Genomic DNA, 17438 nt, shown 5'->3' with positions numbered 1-17438 from the left:
GCCTCTATTCTATATAATAAAAGGGTAATATGCAAACTGACCCTAACAGCAGAAAGACTGGGAATGACTGGTCACTATGACACACACTGACCACAAGGGAGCAGACGCTTAATGCAGGAGCTGCCGTCTGGTGGTCAGTTGCTCTCACAGCAGGGAGTTCTGCTCAGTCACAAGCCAGGCTGATGGCTGCCAGTACAGCGGTGGTGGTTGGGAGCCTCTCTTGCCTCCTCCGCAGCGCTAAGGATGTCCAACTGCAGCTTAGGTCTGCTCCCTACTGGCAAGTGGGCATCCCCCAAGGGGTCCCAGACTGCGAGAGGGCACAGGCCGGGCAAATTTTTGTGCACCGGGCCTCTAGTATTAAAATAAAAGCAAGTTTTACATAACAATCAAAATACAAAAGACTGAAGGAAGCGACCCTATATGAAAAACTGAGCATTCAGCAAGTGGAGAATTGTGTATAGTGGTGGGAATGGGAAATTGCACCCGCCCACCTCTCCTTGGTGACTAGTAATTGTAAAGAGCAACATTAGATCTGCAAATCACTTGGCTCTTTACCTAATATTGTAATTTTAGGTGTGTGTATTTTTTTTCCTTCTTTCAAGATTTTATTTTTAAGTTTGTCTAGGATTTTATTTAGGTTGATGAATTTACATAAAATAGTTTGTCTATAATCCCTGGGTTTTGCTGAATAAAATAAATGCATCACTTTATTAAAAAAGATTCTCTCTTTGTCTTTAATCTTTTGCATTTTAATCACTATTTGTCTTGTTTGGGACTCTGCACTTTCTGGGCTTGTATGTTTATTTTCTTCACCAGTTTAGGAAAGTTTTCTGTCATTATTTTTTCAAATAGGTTTTTAATTTCTTGCTCTGTTTTTTCATTTGGGACATGTTTCTCTTTCTCCTCATTTTGGCAGCCTCCCTGGTTTGTTTTTATGTATTATGCAGGCCTGGTGCCTCTCCCAAGCTTGGTAAAGTGGCCGAATGTAGTAGATGTCAGAGTCTAAGACATCTATTCACCTGAGCTGGGCCCTCAGGTGCCCCCTCCCTGCATGGGCTGTGTAAACTCTCCTATTGTGTTTGAAACTTGATTACTGTTGGCATGTTAATGGGAGGGATTTATCCCCAGGCCACTCAGCTGCAAAAACTGACTGAGACCACCATGGAGGACCAGCTGTGCAGGGACCAACCATCGGGAGCAGGACTGACTTCAGTGGGGCTCTGGTGTCTGCTGAGTTTGCCTTTTGAGTGTGTCACTTGTGGAGGTGTTTGGGTGGTGCTTCGACACGGTCTGAAACATGGTCCACTTGGTGAGCTGGATCTGGAGCTTCCTAGTAGGTGCAGACCAAGGTCAGCATCTGTGCCTTGCCTCGGGCTACCCAGCATGAGTTACAAAGTGATCTGCAGATGACTGGTACTTATGCTGGGCTTACCAGTGCAGGTGCCTAGCAGAGGCCAAGCTGCAAACAAATGCCAGCTGGCGCTTGTGTCGGGCCTGGGGTCACTGAGTGAGAGGTATGGGCTCTCCGAGGCCAGATGCTGTTTGAGAGATTTTAGTAAAGTCTGAAGCATGAGCCAAGACAGGCCACTCATATAGAAAAGCCACTGGAAGCATCTTGGGTGGGCCTGCAAGTTGGGAGAGGCAGGGTCTCAGGGAATCACCAGGGCAGGGCAAACAGTGATAGCCAGGTTGATGGGGACAACTCAGACATGGCACCCGCCTGCCTGCTCTATGGGGAAAGGGCTCAGAAAAGGAACAATGGCTTCTGGTAGCACTTCTCTATGGGTGAACGCTGCACCCCAGCTCTCTGCCTGGAATCAGACAGTTCAGTTCTCCCCTGTATGCACCTTTCAAGCTGCTGCCCCAGTGCTGGAGCTCAGAGCAGCTGAGTCCCTCAGTGATGATTAAAGCCAGATTTTAATTGCATCCTTGCCTTTGTAAGAGCAATATGCCACATTCCTTATAGTCAATACTAGAGGCTCAGTGCGCACGAAATCATGCATGAGTAGCTCGCTTCAGCTTGCCTCAGCTGGCTGCCCTGCCCGTTGCCACTTGTAGCTTGCTGCCCCGCCCTCCACCACTCTGTAGCTCTCCACCACTAGTAGCTCTCTGCTGCTAGTAGCTGGCGCCCCGCCCCGCCCACTGCTAGAGCCCCGCCCCGCCCACTGCTAGAGCCATTGCTCGTTTGATGGTGATGGCATTACAGCGTGACGACCACAGGCCTTTTATTAATATAGATTGTAGCTTTAATAGTCACAGTCTTTGATAGAATGCAGGGTGAGGGCTAAGGTGTAAGTAAATGATCAATATTAAAATATATATCATTCTGGAACAAAGATTGAAGTTAGTTGGTCGTATCTGTTGATGTGGCATAGAGAATAAAAGTTTCCCTTGAGACGTTGGGAGAAGACTGTCATCATAAAAAATGGGAAAATTTCAGACTTAGGAGGTAAATTTAGACGAATCAATGAAAATGTGTCAACAGAAGAGTAAGCTCTTTTAATCTTTCTATTTTGAAATCAGTTCCATATGGTGGTCCAGCCACTGAAATACAGCAAGAGCTCTTATCAGGGTAAATAGCTATTTCACCACCAAACCTAGAAACTTTGAACTCCTGCCAAAGCAAGGTGGTAGATTACCTGATAAATAGTTAATGTTTGGGTAATGTGCTTTGTAGACATGTTGAATGGATAAACTTTGAATTGAGTTATGGAAATATGAGTATCACAAGATACTGTTTTTACAGATTACAATGTTGATTTAACTGAAATTGATTGTGAACCAGCTCATTTTTTTCTTTCCTTTTATGACAAAATCTCATATTGCTCCATCAAAGACAATTAACTGAGGGTTTATTTGCGATCACGACATGAGTGAAAATTAATTGAAAAGCCTGTCATTGTGTGTATTCAGTTTTAGCTGTAGAGATGGATTATAAAAGCATTGTAGTGAGAAAATAAAATCTGATGGCCTGAAAATGTCCCTAAGTACATATATAATTTATTTTTAACTGAATATAAAAGTTATCTTCAGCCCAGCCGGTGTGGCTCAGTGGTTGAGCATTGACCTATGAGCCAGGCGGTCATGGTTTGATTCCCAGCCAGGGCACACACTCAGGTGGCAGGCTCGATCCCCAGTGTGGAGTGTGCAGGAGGCAGCCGATCAATGGTTCTCTCTCATCATTGGTGTTTCTATCTCCCTCTCCCTCTCTGAAATCAATAAAAATATATTTTAAAAATAAATAAATAAAAGTTATCTTTGGAGATTATTGATAAAATATACTGTAATATTTTTAGTGATTAAGACAATTACAAATACTAATTTTTAAATGTTTTTAAATTACTGTTAATATGTATCTCATTTGCTTAGCTTGTAATTAATAATGTTCCCTTGGTCAACTATGTATGCATAGATAGATATTAAGTCAAGTTCTCAATAATGTAGTTACCTCATTTTTTCCTACCCAGCTGTTTGGAGGGTCTAAGGCAGAAATAAGCTATAAAGAAGGAACACACTTCATTTTAACTTTTTTCACCAGAATTCTTTTTAGTCATTAGAAGCTTGGAACTCTAGGGTCAGACAAATCTAGAATCAAATTCTACTGCTGGCCCTCAGTAGTAACCTAACACCCAATTCTCAGTTTTCTCCTTTGTAAAGCAATGATGAAAATAGCATCTGTTATTTAGAGTCCTTATGTGAATAAACTAGAGATTTTATGTATTGCCTTCTGCCCAGTGACTGGCTACAGATTTATTAAAAGTTGTTCCTCTTCCCTGTTCTCCCTTCTCTTCCTTGTTCTCCTCTTACTCCTCTTCCTTTCATGTTTGACCCTCTTCCTTCTTTTCCTCCATCTTTCTTCTTTCACCTCCTTTTCTTCCTTATTATTCTCCTTTATTGTTATTATTGACAGTAACCTGGCTTACTTGAGCAGTAAATTCAGGTTCTGTCTTCAAGAGTTCCTAAGATGCAAGACAAGCTCTGAGTAGCACACTGTGGGAGATCCACTATTACAAATCCCTGCTACTCCCTTCCATGGTGGGGAATAGTGAGAGGGAAGTTACTTCTTACTGGGTCTTTCCATTCTAGGGCACTTGGGAGGAGGAAGAAGGAATCCAGAAAGAAACTCACATCCTACAAAAGTTTGTAGAATGCTGCCCTCTCTATGTCCATGTAAATATAGTACCTAGATCAGAAATTCAAGTTCAATAAGAAATAAATATTCCAGGCCCATGGACAGCTTCTTGTCTTTTGCAAAGCTGACAATAAAAGGCATCATTGTCATGTTCTGTACTAATATACTCTTCTAATCATGAGCCACTTTAACTAAACTCGCCAGAAACAGTTTATAGACCAGAGTGAGTTTAGTTTACACAACAGGAGAAATAAAATGGCAGAACAGAGAGATGGAACTTCAGTGTTAGGCCTGACTTTGATTCCTGGCTTTGCTACTTGCCTTGAGCATCAATCTATGTTTCCACAGTCTCAGGGTTGGCATGAAGATTAAATGTGACAGCACAGTATAGGGGCTGGGATACTGGAGGTGCTCCGTAAGTGATTGATTGCTTATTACTCAGCTAGTTGGATATTCATTTCAGAACAGCTATAGCTTCATGACATAAGCTTGTTTGGGAAATCAAAATAATACATATAGTTCTATTTGCTAAAAATCATTTAAGGAGGAGAATAAAATAATTTATCTTTTTAGGAGTGCCTTTCAGGAGGCCATGACAGTTGTATCAGCATTTTCCACACTAGGAATGGTGCTGCCCAATTGTCCATATGCAAGTGCCATGTCAGGAAAGACCCAGTTGCACACAATGCCAGGGGCTAAGCCATGATTTCAGGGACTTAAACCAATATCCTTCTTGCCAAGACCTTTTTCCCACCTACCTTAAATTTCACAAGCTGAGCCATTTTTTAATATATTGCACACCTGATTTACTAAAGTCCTTTTAATGGCAAATATTTCTGATGTGGTCATATTTATTTTGTAATTGAAATCTTGACAACCATTTACTCTGTATTCCGACAATGGAATGAATTGGGAGAGCATCTGAGAAAAAGGAGAGGTGAGCTGTGGCCGGTTTGGCTCGTTGGATAGAGCGTCGGCCTGCGGACTGAGGGGTCCCGGGTTCGATTCCGGTCAAGGGCATGTGCCTTGGTTGTGGGCACATTCCCAGTGGGGGGTGTGCAGGAGGCAGCTGATCGATGTTTCTCTCTCATCGATGTTTCTAACTCTCTATTCCCTCTTCCTTCCTCTCTGTAAAAAATCAATAAAATATATTAAAAAAAAAGGAGAGGTGAAAAGATGTCAGAGAAAATTTCTGATCCCATCACCCTCAATCTCCCTGAGCCTGTGTCCCCATGAATACCTCTCCATAGTGTTAACTCTTTCTTTACCAATGGTTTGTCCCAGTGGCTGACAAGTTCTTCCACAGTTATTCTAATCATACTAACAGATGCTTCTGGTTGGGGAATATAAATAAAAACAAAATCTCCTCCGAACCCAGAAAACCACTCCACTCAGGGATGGCTAATGGAGAAAGAGAAAGAAGGTAGAGAAAGAAGAAGATAATTTTAGTATTGAATTAAGCATTGAACCAGAAAGTGATGCACATCACAGGTAATCGAAGATACTGCAAAGACAAAAAGAAACCTCACCCTTTTCTATAACCAACCAGATGCAAACCATTCCATACATTGTGATGGCTAGTTTTAGGTGTCAACTTGACTGAGCTATGTGGTAGTCAAATTTTTGGTCAAACATTATTTTGGGTGTTTCTGTGAGAATATTTTTGGTTGAGAGTAACACTGAAACTCATAGAGTGAATAAAGCAGAATGCCCTCACTAATATGGGTGGGCCTCATCCAGTCTATTGAGGGACTGAACAGAGCAAAGCACTAGCCATCCCGAGTAAGAGAGAATGCCCTTGAACTGGAACATTGACTTTGTTCTGCCTGTGGATTCAAACTGGCACATTGGCTCTTCTTGGGTCTCGAATCTGCTGTCCTTGGGACTGGAACCATGCCGTTGGCTTTCCTGGAGACCTAGCTCACCCTGCAGGTCTGAGATTTGTCAGCCTCCATAACCACACGAGTCATTTTTGCTATAGTAAATCTCTTCCTGTGTCTATATACAACCTGCTGGTCCTGTTTTTCCTGGAGAACACTGACTCATACATATATGTGTTCTCAAGATAAACAATAGTCCTAAAGTAAGAGGACTGACAACACCATTTGTCACGCACAGTTCATCCTACATTCACTTGGTTAAATAAATTTTCAGGTTAAAAAAAAATGACATCATAAAGAGAAAGGAAAATTGACTTGCACTGTAGTTTTGTAATTACACAAATGGAACTATGAAAATTCCAGATCAATGTAATACTTTGATTTAAAAAGCTTTAGCCCTAGCCAGTTTGGCTCAGTGGATAGAGCCTTGGCCTAAGGACTGAAAGGTCACAGGTTCGATTCTAGTCAAGGGCACATGCCTGGGTTGCAGGCTCAATCCCCAGTAGGGGGCATGCAGGAGGCAGCCAATCAATGATTCTCTCTCATCATTGTTGTTTCTATCTCCTTTTCCCTTTCCCTTCCTCTCTGAAATAAATCAATACATATATATACACACACACACACACACATATATATATATATCTTTAAAAAATGAGCAATTAATTTAATCAGTAATTCAACATTATTCAATCAACAAGTATGTATTGAGCATTTATGGTTTTCAGACACTATTTTAGGTGATGGTGAGACAGTAATGAACAAAGCCGATAAGGACTCTGATTTCCTAGAACTCTCATACATGAGGCATTATGCTTGTTTGCAAAGAAAACTCATTCACAAAATGAAAAGTATTTATGGAATCTAATGAACAAAATAAAGTGGCCAACAAAATAGAACCAGAAGCATAGAAACATAGACCAGATTGGCAGGTCCCCGAGGAGAGGAAGAAGAAGGTGACTAGACAAAGAAAGTGAAGGGATTTGCTAAAGAACATACATACAGCCCTAGCCAGTTTGGCTCAGTGGATAGAGCATCAGCCTGCGGACTCAAGGGTCCCAGGTTCGATCCCGGTCAAGGGCATGTACCTTGGTTGTGGGCACATCCCCAGTGGGGAGTGTGCAGGAGGCAGCTGATTGATCTTTCTAACTCTCTATCCCTCTCCCTTCCTCTCTGTAAAAAATCAATAAAATATATATATATATTTTAAAAAGAATATATATACATACCCCACGGACCCAGGCAGCATTGTGGTGATGCCCAAGGGAGGGGGAGAGGGGAAAATGGGGCATACCTACAGTAGTGTCAACATCAAACATTTTTAATAAAGAAAAGTACTTATATGATTCAGGCACATAGGAAACTCATTTTCAGAAAGATGAATGATATTTTCTATGTACTGTTAAGAAGTGAACTTGGGAGTTATTTCTAGAACCAACCTTAACATCCAGCAATTTCTGAAGCAGGAGTTATATTCATCCAGGAAAAGGTCAGCTTCATTTAGTAAAGTGTACTTTTTATTTTATGCTTTCTTTTTGCTTTTGCTATTGCAACTTTTGTTAATGGCCATTTATTTTTCTTTTTTAAATATATATTTTTTATTTTTTTCAGAGAGAGGAAGGAGAGGGAGAGAGGGATAGAAACATTAATGATGAGAGAGAATCATCCACTGAGCCACACTGGCTGGGCTGTCAATGGTTATTTAGACCATAGGTGACCTGTTGTGTGGTATCAGCATTTTCCTTGTGGCAGTGTTACGACAAAGCAGGAAAACAGGGTAATAGATATCAAGGGTTTCTTTCAGAAATTCAGTTAATCCAGGTAGTTATTGCCAAAATTCGGTAACTTAGAATAACAGCAACTTCTGCTCATGAATCTACAGAGGCAGCTAATGTAGCTTCGCATGTACTGTGTATCAGTATGCCCTGGACTGTTTCACATGCCTCTCACCCTCTGTGGACAAGGATGGCACGGACGACATTCATAAACATGTGAGTTCTCCCAATGCCTAGGCTTGGAACTGACACCTTTTGTTCTGTCTACATTCTTTTGGCCAAAACAAGTCAAATGGCAAAGCTCAAGTTCAAAGAACAAGGAAATACCTCCCACTCCCAATAGAGCAAAGACAAAGGTAAAGATGCTAGGAGAGTGAAGAATTGAAACCAAAAATCAATCTATCATAATGACCTTATGATTTCCTGTGTCAGCATGAGAAACAGATAGAAATAGAGGAGAAACTGCACTTGTTCAGCTATCCATTTCGCTACATTGAAGGCCCTGGCTCCATGTATAAGATGGTCATTTTGGAAGTTTCATATATAGGAATTCAAAAGAGGATGGACTAAATATGTGTGAGCATATAACCTTTCCTAATTGTGTTTAGTAACATTATGGGGTGTGAATCCCACTAATTAAAAATAGCAAATATCAGAGTGAATTAACTGAACGAGGTAAGGGTATTTTTAAATGAAAACATTTGTTCCTGTTACAGATGCACACCTACATGTGTATTGAGTCATATTATAAAAGGCGTTTCTTCCTAGTGATTAAAAAAAGTTTGAAAGCCACTGTTTTAAATTAGTTTCTAACTATAAGATGTCATTGAGTCTAGGGCATTCTCCTTTTTAGAAATATTCCTTTTTAGAAATGGTACAAATCATCTGATTTGAAAAAAGAACAATTTTTCTAGTGCTAGTTGCTTCCTTTGTACCAGGTCTAACACAGGAGCAGTTTGTTTTCAAATCCATCAGCAATTAAGGCAGTTTTAATGGACAGGTGCGTCCATTTATATGCTGTTAACACCCATGACGGTGGTGACCGGTGGCCCATGCTTGAGGTTATTTTTAAAGTATTTACCTTCTCCATTTAGCTTGCTCACTGCTAGCTTCCTGATGCTGGTTTAGAATAAAAGCAACTCCCCGGTATATTTCTCAATAATACTGTTACCTTGTGTCAGAAAGATTTATCATCAGCTTATCTTTTTCAGATTTCAATGTTTGCGTCATGCTGTCAGTTCCCTGTGGCCTATCTGAGAGCAGCAGTGGCTCCGGCCAGCAGCAGCTGTGCGGCCTCTCCCAAAGGCAGCGTTTCTGCTGTCGGCTCATCCGCTTGCTCTGTACACTCACCTGAGCAGGTAGGTCTGCACGCACTCACCCGACAGCCACGCAAACTGCAAAGACAGGGAGAATGCTCAGGAGCATAAGACTTATCAACGGTTTGGTACTTATTCACATATTAATTTTAGGATTATTTAATGCGAATACTAACGAAGGTTCTTTAAGTTTAGTTAGTTAATACCTGCTTTAGTAAGAGAAGCTAAAAAATGGTTAAATATTTTAAATAGCTTGCTTTACACATGCTTTTTAAGATGTCAGGCTTTTATGAAAACTTTACCTATGGAAAGTTGGGAAATTTGGTAAGCTGAAATACGATTTTTTAAAAAAATTATCTTTATTGTTGAAAGTATTGCAGATGTCCCCTTTTGAAATATGATTTTTAAAACCTCCTTTTCTTGTACATGAAAAAGGAAATTCCATGTTGTGTACTTGGCTAGTTTTAGCGTAATAAAAGGAGTCTTCCTAGAGATTTTTGTAGGTTTTGAAATTAAAATGTATCGTGTTGTTACTATATTCTAAATTACAAAACTAAAATCTGGTTTGCACAACTATTATTTGGTAATAATCTTGGCACATTTCTGAATGACTTCACACGTTAGTGTGCGTGTGTCTATACATGCCACATATTAGATGAATTAACTTAAGAATCTTTCAGTTACGATTATTGAAATCTGATACGTATTATCTTATCACGTACACACAGAAACACGTGCAGGCATAGTCTATTGACCACAATACTGCTGTGGATTGTTTCCCTCTTATCCATGGGACTATGGTGATGGATAAGCAAACAAATGGATTTTCCACGTTTCCTGTTTCTTCAGGATGGAAACAGTTTGCTTCCAGGGATGTCTTACCCCGAGAATCACGACCTAAACATTTGGAAATTCTGTCTTCCCTGCTTCTTGTCTCTTTCTTTCTCTTACAATTAGTATTTTAATAAAAATTATTGGATAAATTTCAGAGCTACAAACATATTTTAGGAATAAAATTATTACCAAGTCCTAATTTGTTTCCAAATTTATAGGGTAGAACAAATTTGTGTGGGCTTAGCTCAGAAATTTAACAAAAGTATGATTTTAATATGAAGGTAAAAATAACTCATAGAAAGAATTATATAAGCAAAAGAAGCACAAATAATATAAGTATATTAATAATTATTTAACAATACTTTTTAAAAGTTTCACTTGAAACAATTCATATACAATACAATTGATTTTATTAAATATATTTTTTCTGATTATGAAAGTGAAACATTCTCATAGTAGAAAATGTGGAAGATGTAGAAATGATAGAGAAGAAAGCAAAACTCGCACATTATTTCACCACCCAGGAAAAATTATTGCAAAAATTTGATATTATCTTTGTTGTAATTTTTTGTTTTAATCTCAGTATCTCTGAGTAAACAATATTGAGAATTTGGAGCATGCCATTCCATACCTATTTTCTATGTGTGCATGTGTATGTGTGTTTGTGTGTTGCTAGAGAACTTTACAAAATTAAATTTTTGCTAGGCATCATGTGATCTAGTTGGGAAGTTGAACTCATAAGTCCCTTACCAACCCTGATAACAACTGGGATTTAGTGAGATAGTTGAGAATTTAAATTCCAGGTTAAAATTTAGTGTTTTGTCAAAAATGTATTATTTTTATTTCAAAAATCCTTATTTAACAAGCATTGCATCGTGTCATATGATTATAATCATTTTTTAATTTAAACTAAAATTTTAATTCACTGATGTTCCTTTTATTCACCTCTTACTACCTAAAAAACGTTGGTTTGATTTTTTTTTATTGTTAGAGTATTTCCTAGTGTTTCTCAGAAGATGGTCATCAATATATATTTGTTGTCTTTTTTTTTTTTACCTTCATTTGGTTACTGTTTGGCTAAATATAGGATTGTTGAATTGCTATACAATTTCCTTAATTGTTTCTAAGCTCCTTAGAGCCCCCTGGCTTCCATAATTACAGATGCAAAGTCCTTTGCTAACCTGACCCTTTTTCCTTTTTCCTTTTTAAACTGTCTTGTTGAGGCATAATTGATATGCAAAGAACTGCCCGTATTTAATGTGTACAATGTGATGAGTTGGACCTATGCAAACACCACCACCACCACAATCAAGGAATTTATATCCAGATGCCCATGAGGATTTATCCTTTATCTTTGGAATTTAGAGCCAGGCAAAGTGTATGTACCCCAATTTTTATTGATCCCAAGGAGAACAGAAATGAGCTCATGAATTCCTCAGTTCATTTGTTCATTCAATCCATCTTTTATTCAATTTTGAATGTTCTAGACATTTTCCAGGCCCTGAGGCTATAGCAGTGAATAAAAGACAGTTCATTTCCTTATAACTTACTACCTCTGTTTAATTTTTATCGTATTGTTTTTTTCCTTGTTCCCCTTTCCCCTCTCCTTTCCCTCGGCCTATAGTGACACTCAAGAACGCATCTTTTTATATTAATTTAAACATGTGTGTATTCTTGAAAAAGCTTTGTGATGTTTCTTATACATTCCTTTAATATGCCCTTAACATTCCCAATGGATGTTTACTTATTTGATTAACACGCATATAAGGTGCTATTTTACAAATATTAACTTATTCCAGCCTCAGAAAAGCCCAGGAAATAGCTTATTTTTCCACATGAGGAAACTACAGCCTCAAGAGGTGGGCAGCATGTCCAAGGCCGCAGAATTAGCGAGTGGCCCAGCCCAGACTGGAACAGAGGCAGCTGGGCACAAGGGCCGTACTGTTCAGCACACAGCTCCAACCTGCAAGTTCAAAACTGAACTCCTGACTTCCTCCTGCTTCTTGTCCTTCTCCAACCACCATCTTTCCCATCTCAGTAAATGGGACGCCACCGTACAAGCTGTTCAAACCAAAAGCCTTGCTATTTCCCTTGACAACATTCTCCCAACCCACGTTCAATCTATCGTCAAAATCCAGCCTGCTGTGTATCAGAACATATCCCACCTGACCGCCACGCTCCACGGCCACAGCTGCTGCCCTGGCCCAAACCACCATCTTCACCCCCAGGTCAGTGCCTTGGCTTCCTCATCTTCGCTTCACTTTTGTCCTTGCCTTCAGCCTCTGATCTCAGCACAGCAGACACAATGAATCCGTTAGAATAGGTCAGATCATGTGGCTGGATTCAAAGTGCTTTGGTACCTTCCCTTTTCACACAAAGGCAAAACTAAAATTCTTACTGTGGCTTCTAAGGCCCTATTCAGTGCAGCCTTGTGCAGCGTCTCTGGCGTCCCCATCTATTTTTCTCTGTGTTGCTCACTTTGCTCCAGCCACACTAACTGCTATTTTGCAAACACACTAGGCATGCTCCCACTTCAGAACCGGTGCTCTCTGTACCCTCTAGCTAAAAAGAAACTGTACTAGTAATCGAGACGTCAGGTCATGTTCCAGCTTTAATGGTTTTATGAACTAAGCCTCAATTTCTTGCTAATAAAATTGTCATGTCTTCCTTATAAAGAATCATGTTGCTATTATCGATGTCAAAATGTTAAACGAAATAATGCATGGAATATATCTGTAAGTGCTTTCAAAGTGGAAGTAAAGGTATATATATTTCTTTCCACTATAATCAATTATAAAATAAAAAAATTTTTTTAAATGTGATCAAATGCAAAAACAGGCATTAGTGGATATTATTTCTGTATAAGAGACACATTTAAAATATTTCACTTTTTATTTTTTTATTTTTTACTAAGGCATTTCAATTCTAAGCTTTTGGGCAATTTGTATCTACCTTTTAGAACATGAGCTTCCCTTACAAAACTCCCATAGATTAAAGCATATGAAAAATTCATCATTTGGTCTCTGACTTATAAAAGTGGCAGTTTTATATATTTCAACCTAATAATTCACCTTTTCATTTCTAGCACAGTATCTGACATCAAGTAGATGTTAAAAAATTATTAAACTCAACTATTGTACAAAATTTAGAAATAAAGGCTCTTGCCGAAACCGGTTAGGCTCAGTGGACAGAGCGTCGGCTTGCGGACTGAAAGGTCCCAAGTTCGATTCTGGTCAAGGGCATGTACCTGGGTTGTGGGCACATCCCCAGTAGGAGGTGTGCAGGAGGCAGCTGATCGATGTTTCTCTCTCATCGATGTTTCTAACTATCTATCTCTCTCCCTTCCTCTCTGTAAAAAATCAATAAAATATATTAAAAAAAAATTATTAAACTCAACTATTGTACAAAATTTAGAAATAAAGGCTCTTTCCAAATAATTATTTTTCAGCAAGAAGTAATAGGTAAATGTGTTAGAAGAGAAATCAGATTACCAATGATTCACTCTCTTTTTTTTCCCCTTCCAGGTTTTTGGGATAGATATATGGGAATAAAAGGTGGAACTGTAACCTGATTGTGGATTTCAAAGGAAGAGTCAACACACAAAGGAAAAAATAAACTAGTGGCTAGCCTCCAGGAGCGATGTCCTTTTGCCATAATATAGTTAATATTTCCTGTGTGAACAGCAGCTGGTCAAATGATGTCCGTGCTTCCCTATACAGTTTAATGGTGCTCATCATTCTGACCACAGTGGTTGGCAATCTGATAGTTATTATTTCCATCTCACACTTCAAGCAACTTCATACCCCAACTAATTGGCTCATTCATTCCATGGCTACAGTGGACTTCCTGCTGGGGTGCTTGGTCATGCCTTACAGCATGGTGAGGTCTGTTGAGCACTGCTGGCCTTTTGGGGAAGTCTTCTGTAAGATCCACACCAGCACTGATATCATGCTCAGCTCAGCATCCATTTTCCACTTGTCCTTCATTTCCATTGACCGATACTATGCTGTGTGTGACCCGTTGAGATACAAAGCCAAGATCAGTATCTTGGTTATTTTTGTGATGATCTTCATCAGCTGGAGCATCCCTGCTCTTTTTGCATTTGGAATGATCTTTCTGGGGCTAAACTTCAAAGGCGCTGAACAGATGTATTACAAACACGCTCATTGTTCAGGGGGCTGTTCTGTCTTCTTTAGCAAAACACCCGGGGTTCTGGCCTTTATGACTTCTTTCTATATACCTGGATCTATTATGTTGTATGTCTATTATAGAATATATTTCATAGCTAAAGGGCAGGCAAGATCGATTAACAATGCAAATCAGAAGCTTCAAATTGGATTGGAAGAGAAAAATGGAATTTCACGGAACAAAGAACGAAAAGCTGCAAAGACTTTAGGGATTGTGATGGGGGTTTTCCTCATATGCTGGTGTCCTTTCTTTGTCTGCACAGTCATGGATCCTTTCCTGGACTATACTATCCCACCCCCCTTGAATGATGCATTGATTTGGTTTGGCTACTTGAACTCTACTTTTAATCCAATGATTTATGCATTTTTCTATCCCTGGTTCAGAAGAGCGTTGAAGATGATTCTATTTGGTAAAATTTTCCAAAAAGATTCATCTAGGTGTCAATTATTTTTAGAATCAAATCCATAGAATTACAATACTTTACTGTTTTGCAAAACAGCTGGTGGTGATATTTATGAACACGGCGTAACCAACTTCATGCATCAACTGCCTGGTCTTTAAGTCAGTTACTTGATTTAAAGAATGTATAATGAGATAGGATGATTATATCTTGCTTCCTACTTGGGATGTAGTACATATGATCTTTGCCATTCTTACCATACATATGAAGCTTTGCAAGTCCAGAATGTAAGGTACTACATTTAAAAAAACTTTTCCTGTTTTTTCAAGTACCATCATGGAATTGAAAGTGGTCCTCTCCTCAGTTATTCAGTGGTAGAAACCATAGGCTACATTGGAAATGCAAATTAGAGTACTTTGTCACATATTTGCTTGAATATGTATGGTTGTGTTGTTGTTATTGTTGTTTTTTAGTAAAATTACACATAAATGTTATCTTTAATTATTTATATAACTTTGCTTGTTATATGTACTTTGTTGTTGTTTTTTGGTAAAATTAATTAATTTTAGCTGATTTGTAATCAGCTAAAATTACACATAAATGTTATTTATTAAATAATTATTTATATATACTTTGCTTTTTACCACAAATCCTTATTAATATATATTCTAATTATTTTTTACGTTTATTTTTTTTACTGTTTGTATTATAATTTTTAAATATCTCCATTTTCATCTTTTGAATATAGGTAGTCCTAATTCTCATATTTGTAGGAAATTTGCAAAATGAAGAAAAAATATAATAAAGCAACATAGGAAGAAAAATAACACTTATAGCTAGCTCACTTCCTGAAATAACTATATTATTTAAAATTCTTAAAAACATCATTTTTGAGTGATTATATATTTCATTGTATGAATGTACAATGATATCTTTTAACTATTTCCCTTTTATTGACCACATAGGTTTTTTTAAATTCCTTTTATTAAAAAATAAAAACTAAATTAGTTTCTGCCTGTTACCTGCTATTGAAGTTCATGAAAGTATCTGGAAGGATTTTAACCATATTTCAAGATTATTCTTGGTACATAGGACTCAAAATGTACGCTACATGAAGCAAAACACATTCACTTGCTGGGCTCGAGGCTGCACCAAAAGAGGGGCTGTCATCCACCGGAGCAGTGGCGCCGGAGGGACAACCAAAGGCATCATCCGAGTAGACAGGCCACGCCCACCCGGATGGCTGTACAAAGAGAGGACCCGCGGTGGTTTCAAATAAGATCCCGGAGAGGCAGGGAGCAATCGTTCTAAATGACGAGCAGTGACTTGCCTCTGAGCTGTTTCCCACTCAGACTCTCAGGTCGCTTTCTTGCTGGTAGCACCAGCGGCTTGGCGTTAGCTATTTACTAATAGTGACGTATGCTGCTGAGTAAGTTCGAATAAGGCAGCTCATTTTGAACGAAACGAAAGTTCCTGCATGTAAATTTCTGTTCACAAACCTGATGGTCTGAGAACCTGTCAAATCCTTTCATCTATTACAGTCTGTTTCAGGACTATTTTTTTTTTTCGTTGATCTGACTAGATTTTTGTTCTAGTCCATTTAAAAAACATTATGAGGCATCTTTTCATTTAGTGTAGAGTAAGGCAAGTTGCCTCTAATCATTCCCAGTGTCAAAAACTCCCTTGACTTTTGTTCACCTGTGAGACCATTTTACCAAATTTAAAAAAGAGAATAAAAGCATTTAGACTTTTTTCTGTACCTCACAGCAAGTTTCTGTGGTGTTCTTCATTTGTACCCGCACATTTAAGATTATTCCTAGGTGTTTTGTACCTTTGGGTTGTGTGTTCTGTCTACGGTGAATGAATCTTTATAAGCTTTTATATTTTCTATGTAACCATTAGCGTTGGCATACAGTAAAAATTTATTTTTGCCTTTTCAGTTGACTTGTTTGGGTTTTCATGAGACTTAGTCATATTATCCTCAACCAACTTTAGCTTTATCTCCTTTCTAATAATTATGATTCTTATTTATATTTCTTGATGTATTTTATTAGCCAGAAATGTCTAGAGCAATAGCGATAGCAGTCATCCTGTGTTACATTTATTTTAAATCACTCTCTAGGCTTTAATATTGAATCCTCATTTTTCTTGGGATAAATTCATGACTCAGATAATTCTACCTTTTTCACTTAGCCCTAAAGCCCTTATAGCCTGTTTTTGTAGCCTGTTTTTCTTTAATGCTTATAATAAGAGATAACCCATAACCCACCTTTCAGCAAAACAAAAAGAAAGACTTACCTTGTTACCATATTCCCAGCTTTACCCTAGCTTCCATTTCTTCATGCAGAACGTATTTTTTAAAAAATATATCTTCATTGATTTCAGAGAGGAAGGGAGAGGGAGAGAGAGATAGAAACATCAATGAGAGAGAGATTCATAGATCAGCTGTCTCCTGCACACCCTCTACTGGGGATCAAGCCTACAACCAGGGCATGTGCCCTTGACTGGAATCTAACCTGGGACCCTTCATCTCCAGGTGAACGCTCTATCCACTGAGCCAAACTGGCAAGGGTCATTACATTTCCTTTTAAAAGGTAGTGTAGAATTACATTATCCTCTGTCTTAATAAGTTTCACAACTACAATTATGCAAAAGACTAGCAGAAGAATTACTCCAAGGTCTACACAGAAGAGAGTTAACCTGTCTGGCCCATCTAGCTCAGTGGTTGAGCATTGACTTATAAACCAGGAGGTCAGGGTTCAATTCCCCATCAGGGCTCTATTCCCAATAGGGGGAGGGGGATGCAGGAGGCAGGGGGCAGCTGGTTGATGATTCTCTCTTACTGATGTTTCTCTCTCCTTCTCTCTCCCTCTCTCTGAAATCTATAAAAACATATTTTTAAAAGTAAATAACTAA

General features: G+C 38.7%; 1 protein-coding gene across 2 annotated transcripts; it reads left to right on the top strand.

The window, feature by feature from the left end:
- The first annotated feature begins 7639 nt into the window (after positions 1 to 7639).
- Positions 7640 to 15006, top strand: TAAR1 (trace amine associated receptor 1). Of its 2 annotated transcripts, none has more exons than XM_036318138.1 (3): positions 7640 to 8000; positions 8996 to 9142; positions 13459 to 15006. In XM_036318138.1, the coding sequence occupies exon 3, from the start codon at positions 13574 to 13576 to the stop codon at positions 14588 to 14590; it is 1017 nt and encodes a 338-aa protein (XP_036174031.1). In that variant the 5' UTR covers positions 7640 to 8000; positions 8996 to 9142; positions 13459 to 13573; the 3' UTR covers positions 14591 to 15006. The 2 variants fall into 2 exon arrangements, with proteins under 2 accessions (XP_036174031.1, XP_036174030.1); XM_036318137.1 differs by having other exon boundaries at positions 8996 to 12162.
- Positions 15007 to 17438: the final 2432 nt, after the last annotated feature.

Source organism: Myotis myotis, unplaced genomic scaffold (genome assembly GCF_014108235.1).
Source record: "Myotis myotis isolate mMyoMyo1 unplaced genomic scaffold, mMyoMyo1.p scaffold_m19_p_7, whole genome shotgun sequence".
Classification (NCBI taxonomy): Eukaryota; Metazoa; Chordata; class Mammalia; order Chiroptera; family Vespertilionidae; genus Myotis; species Myotis myotis.
The sequence above is the reverse complement of the archived record's forward strand: the minus strand, read 5'-3'. Positions and strand labels throughout refer to the sequence as shown.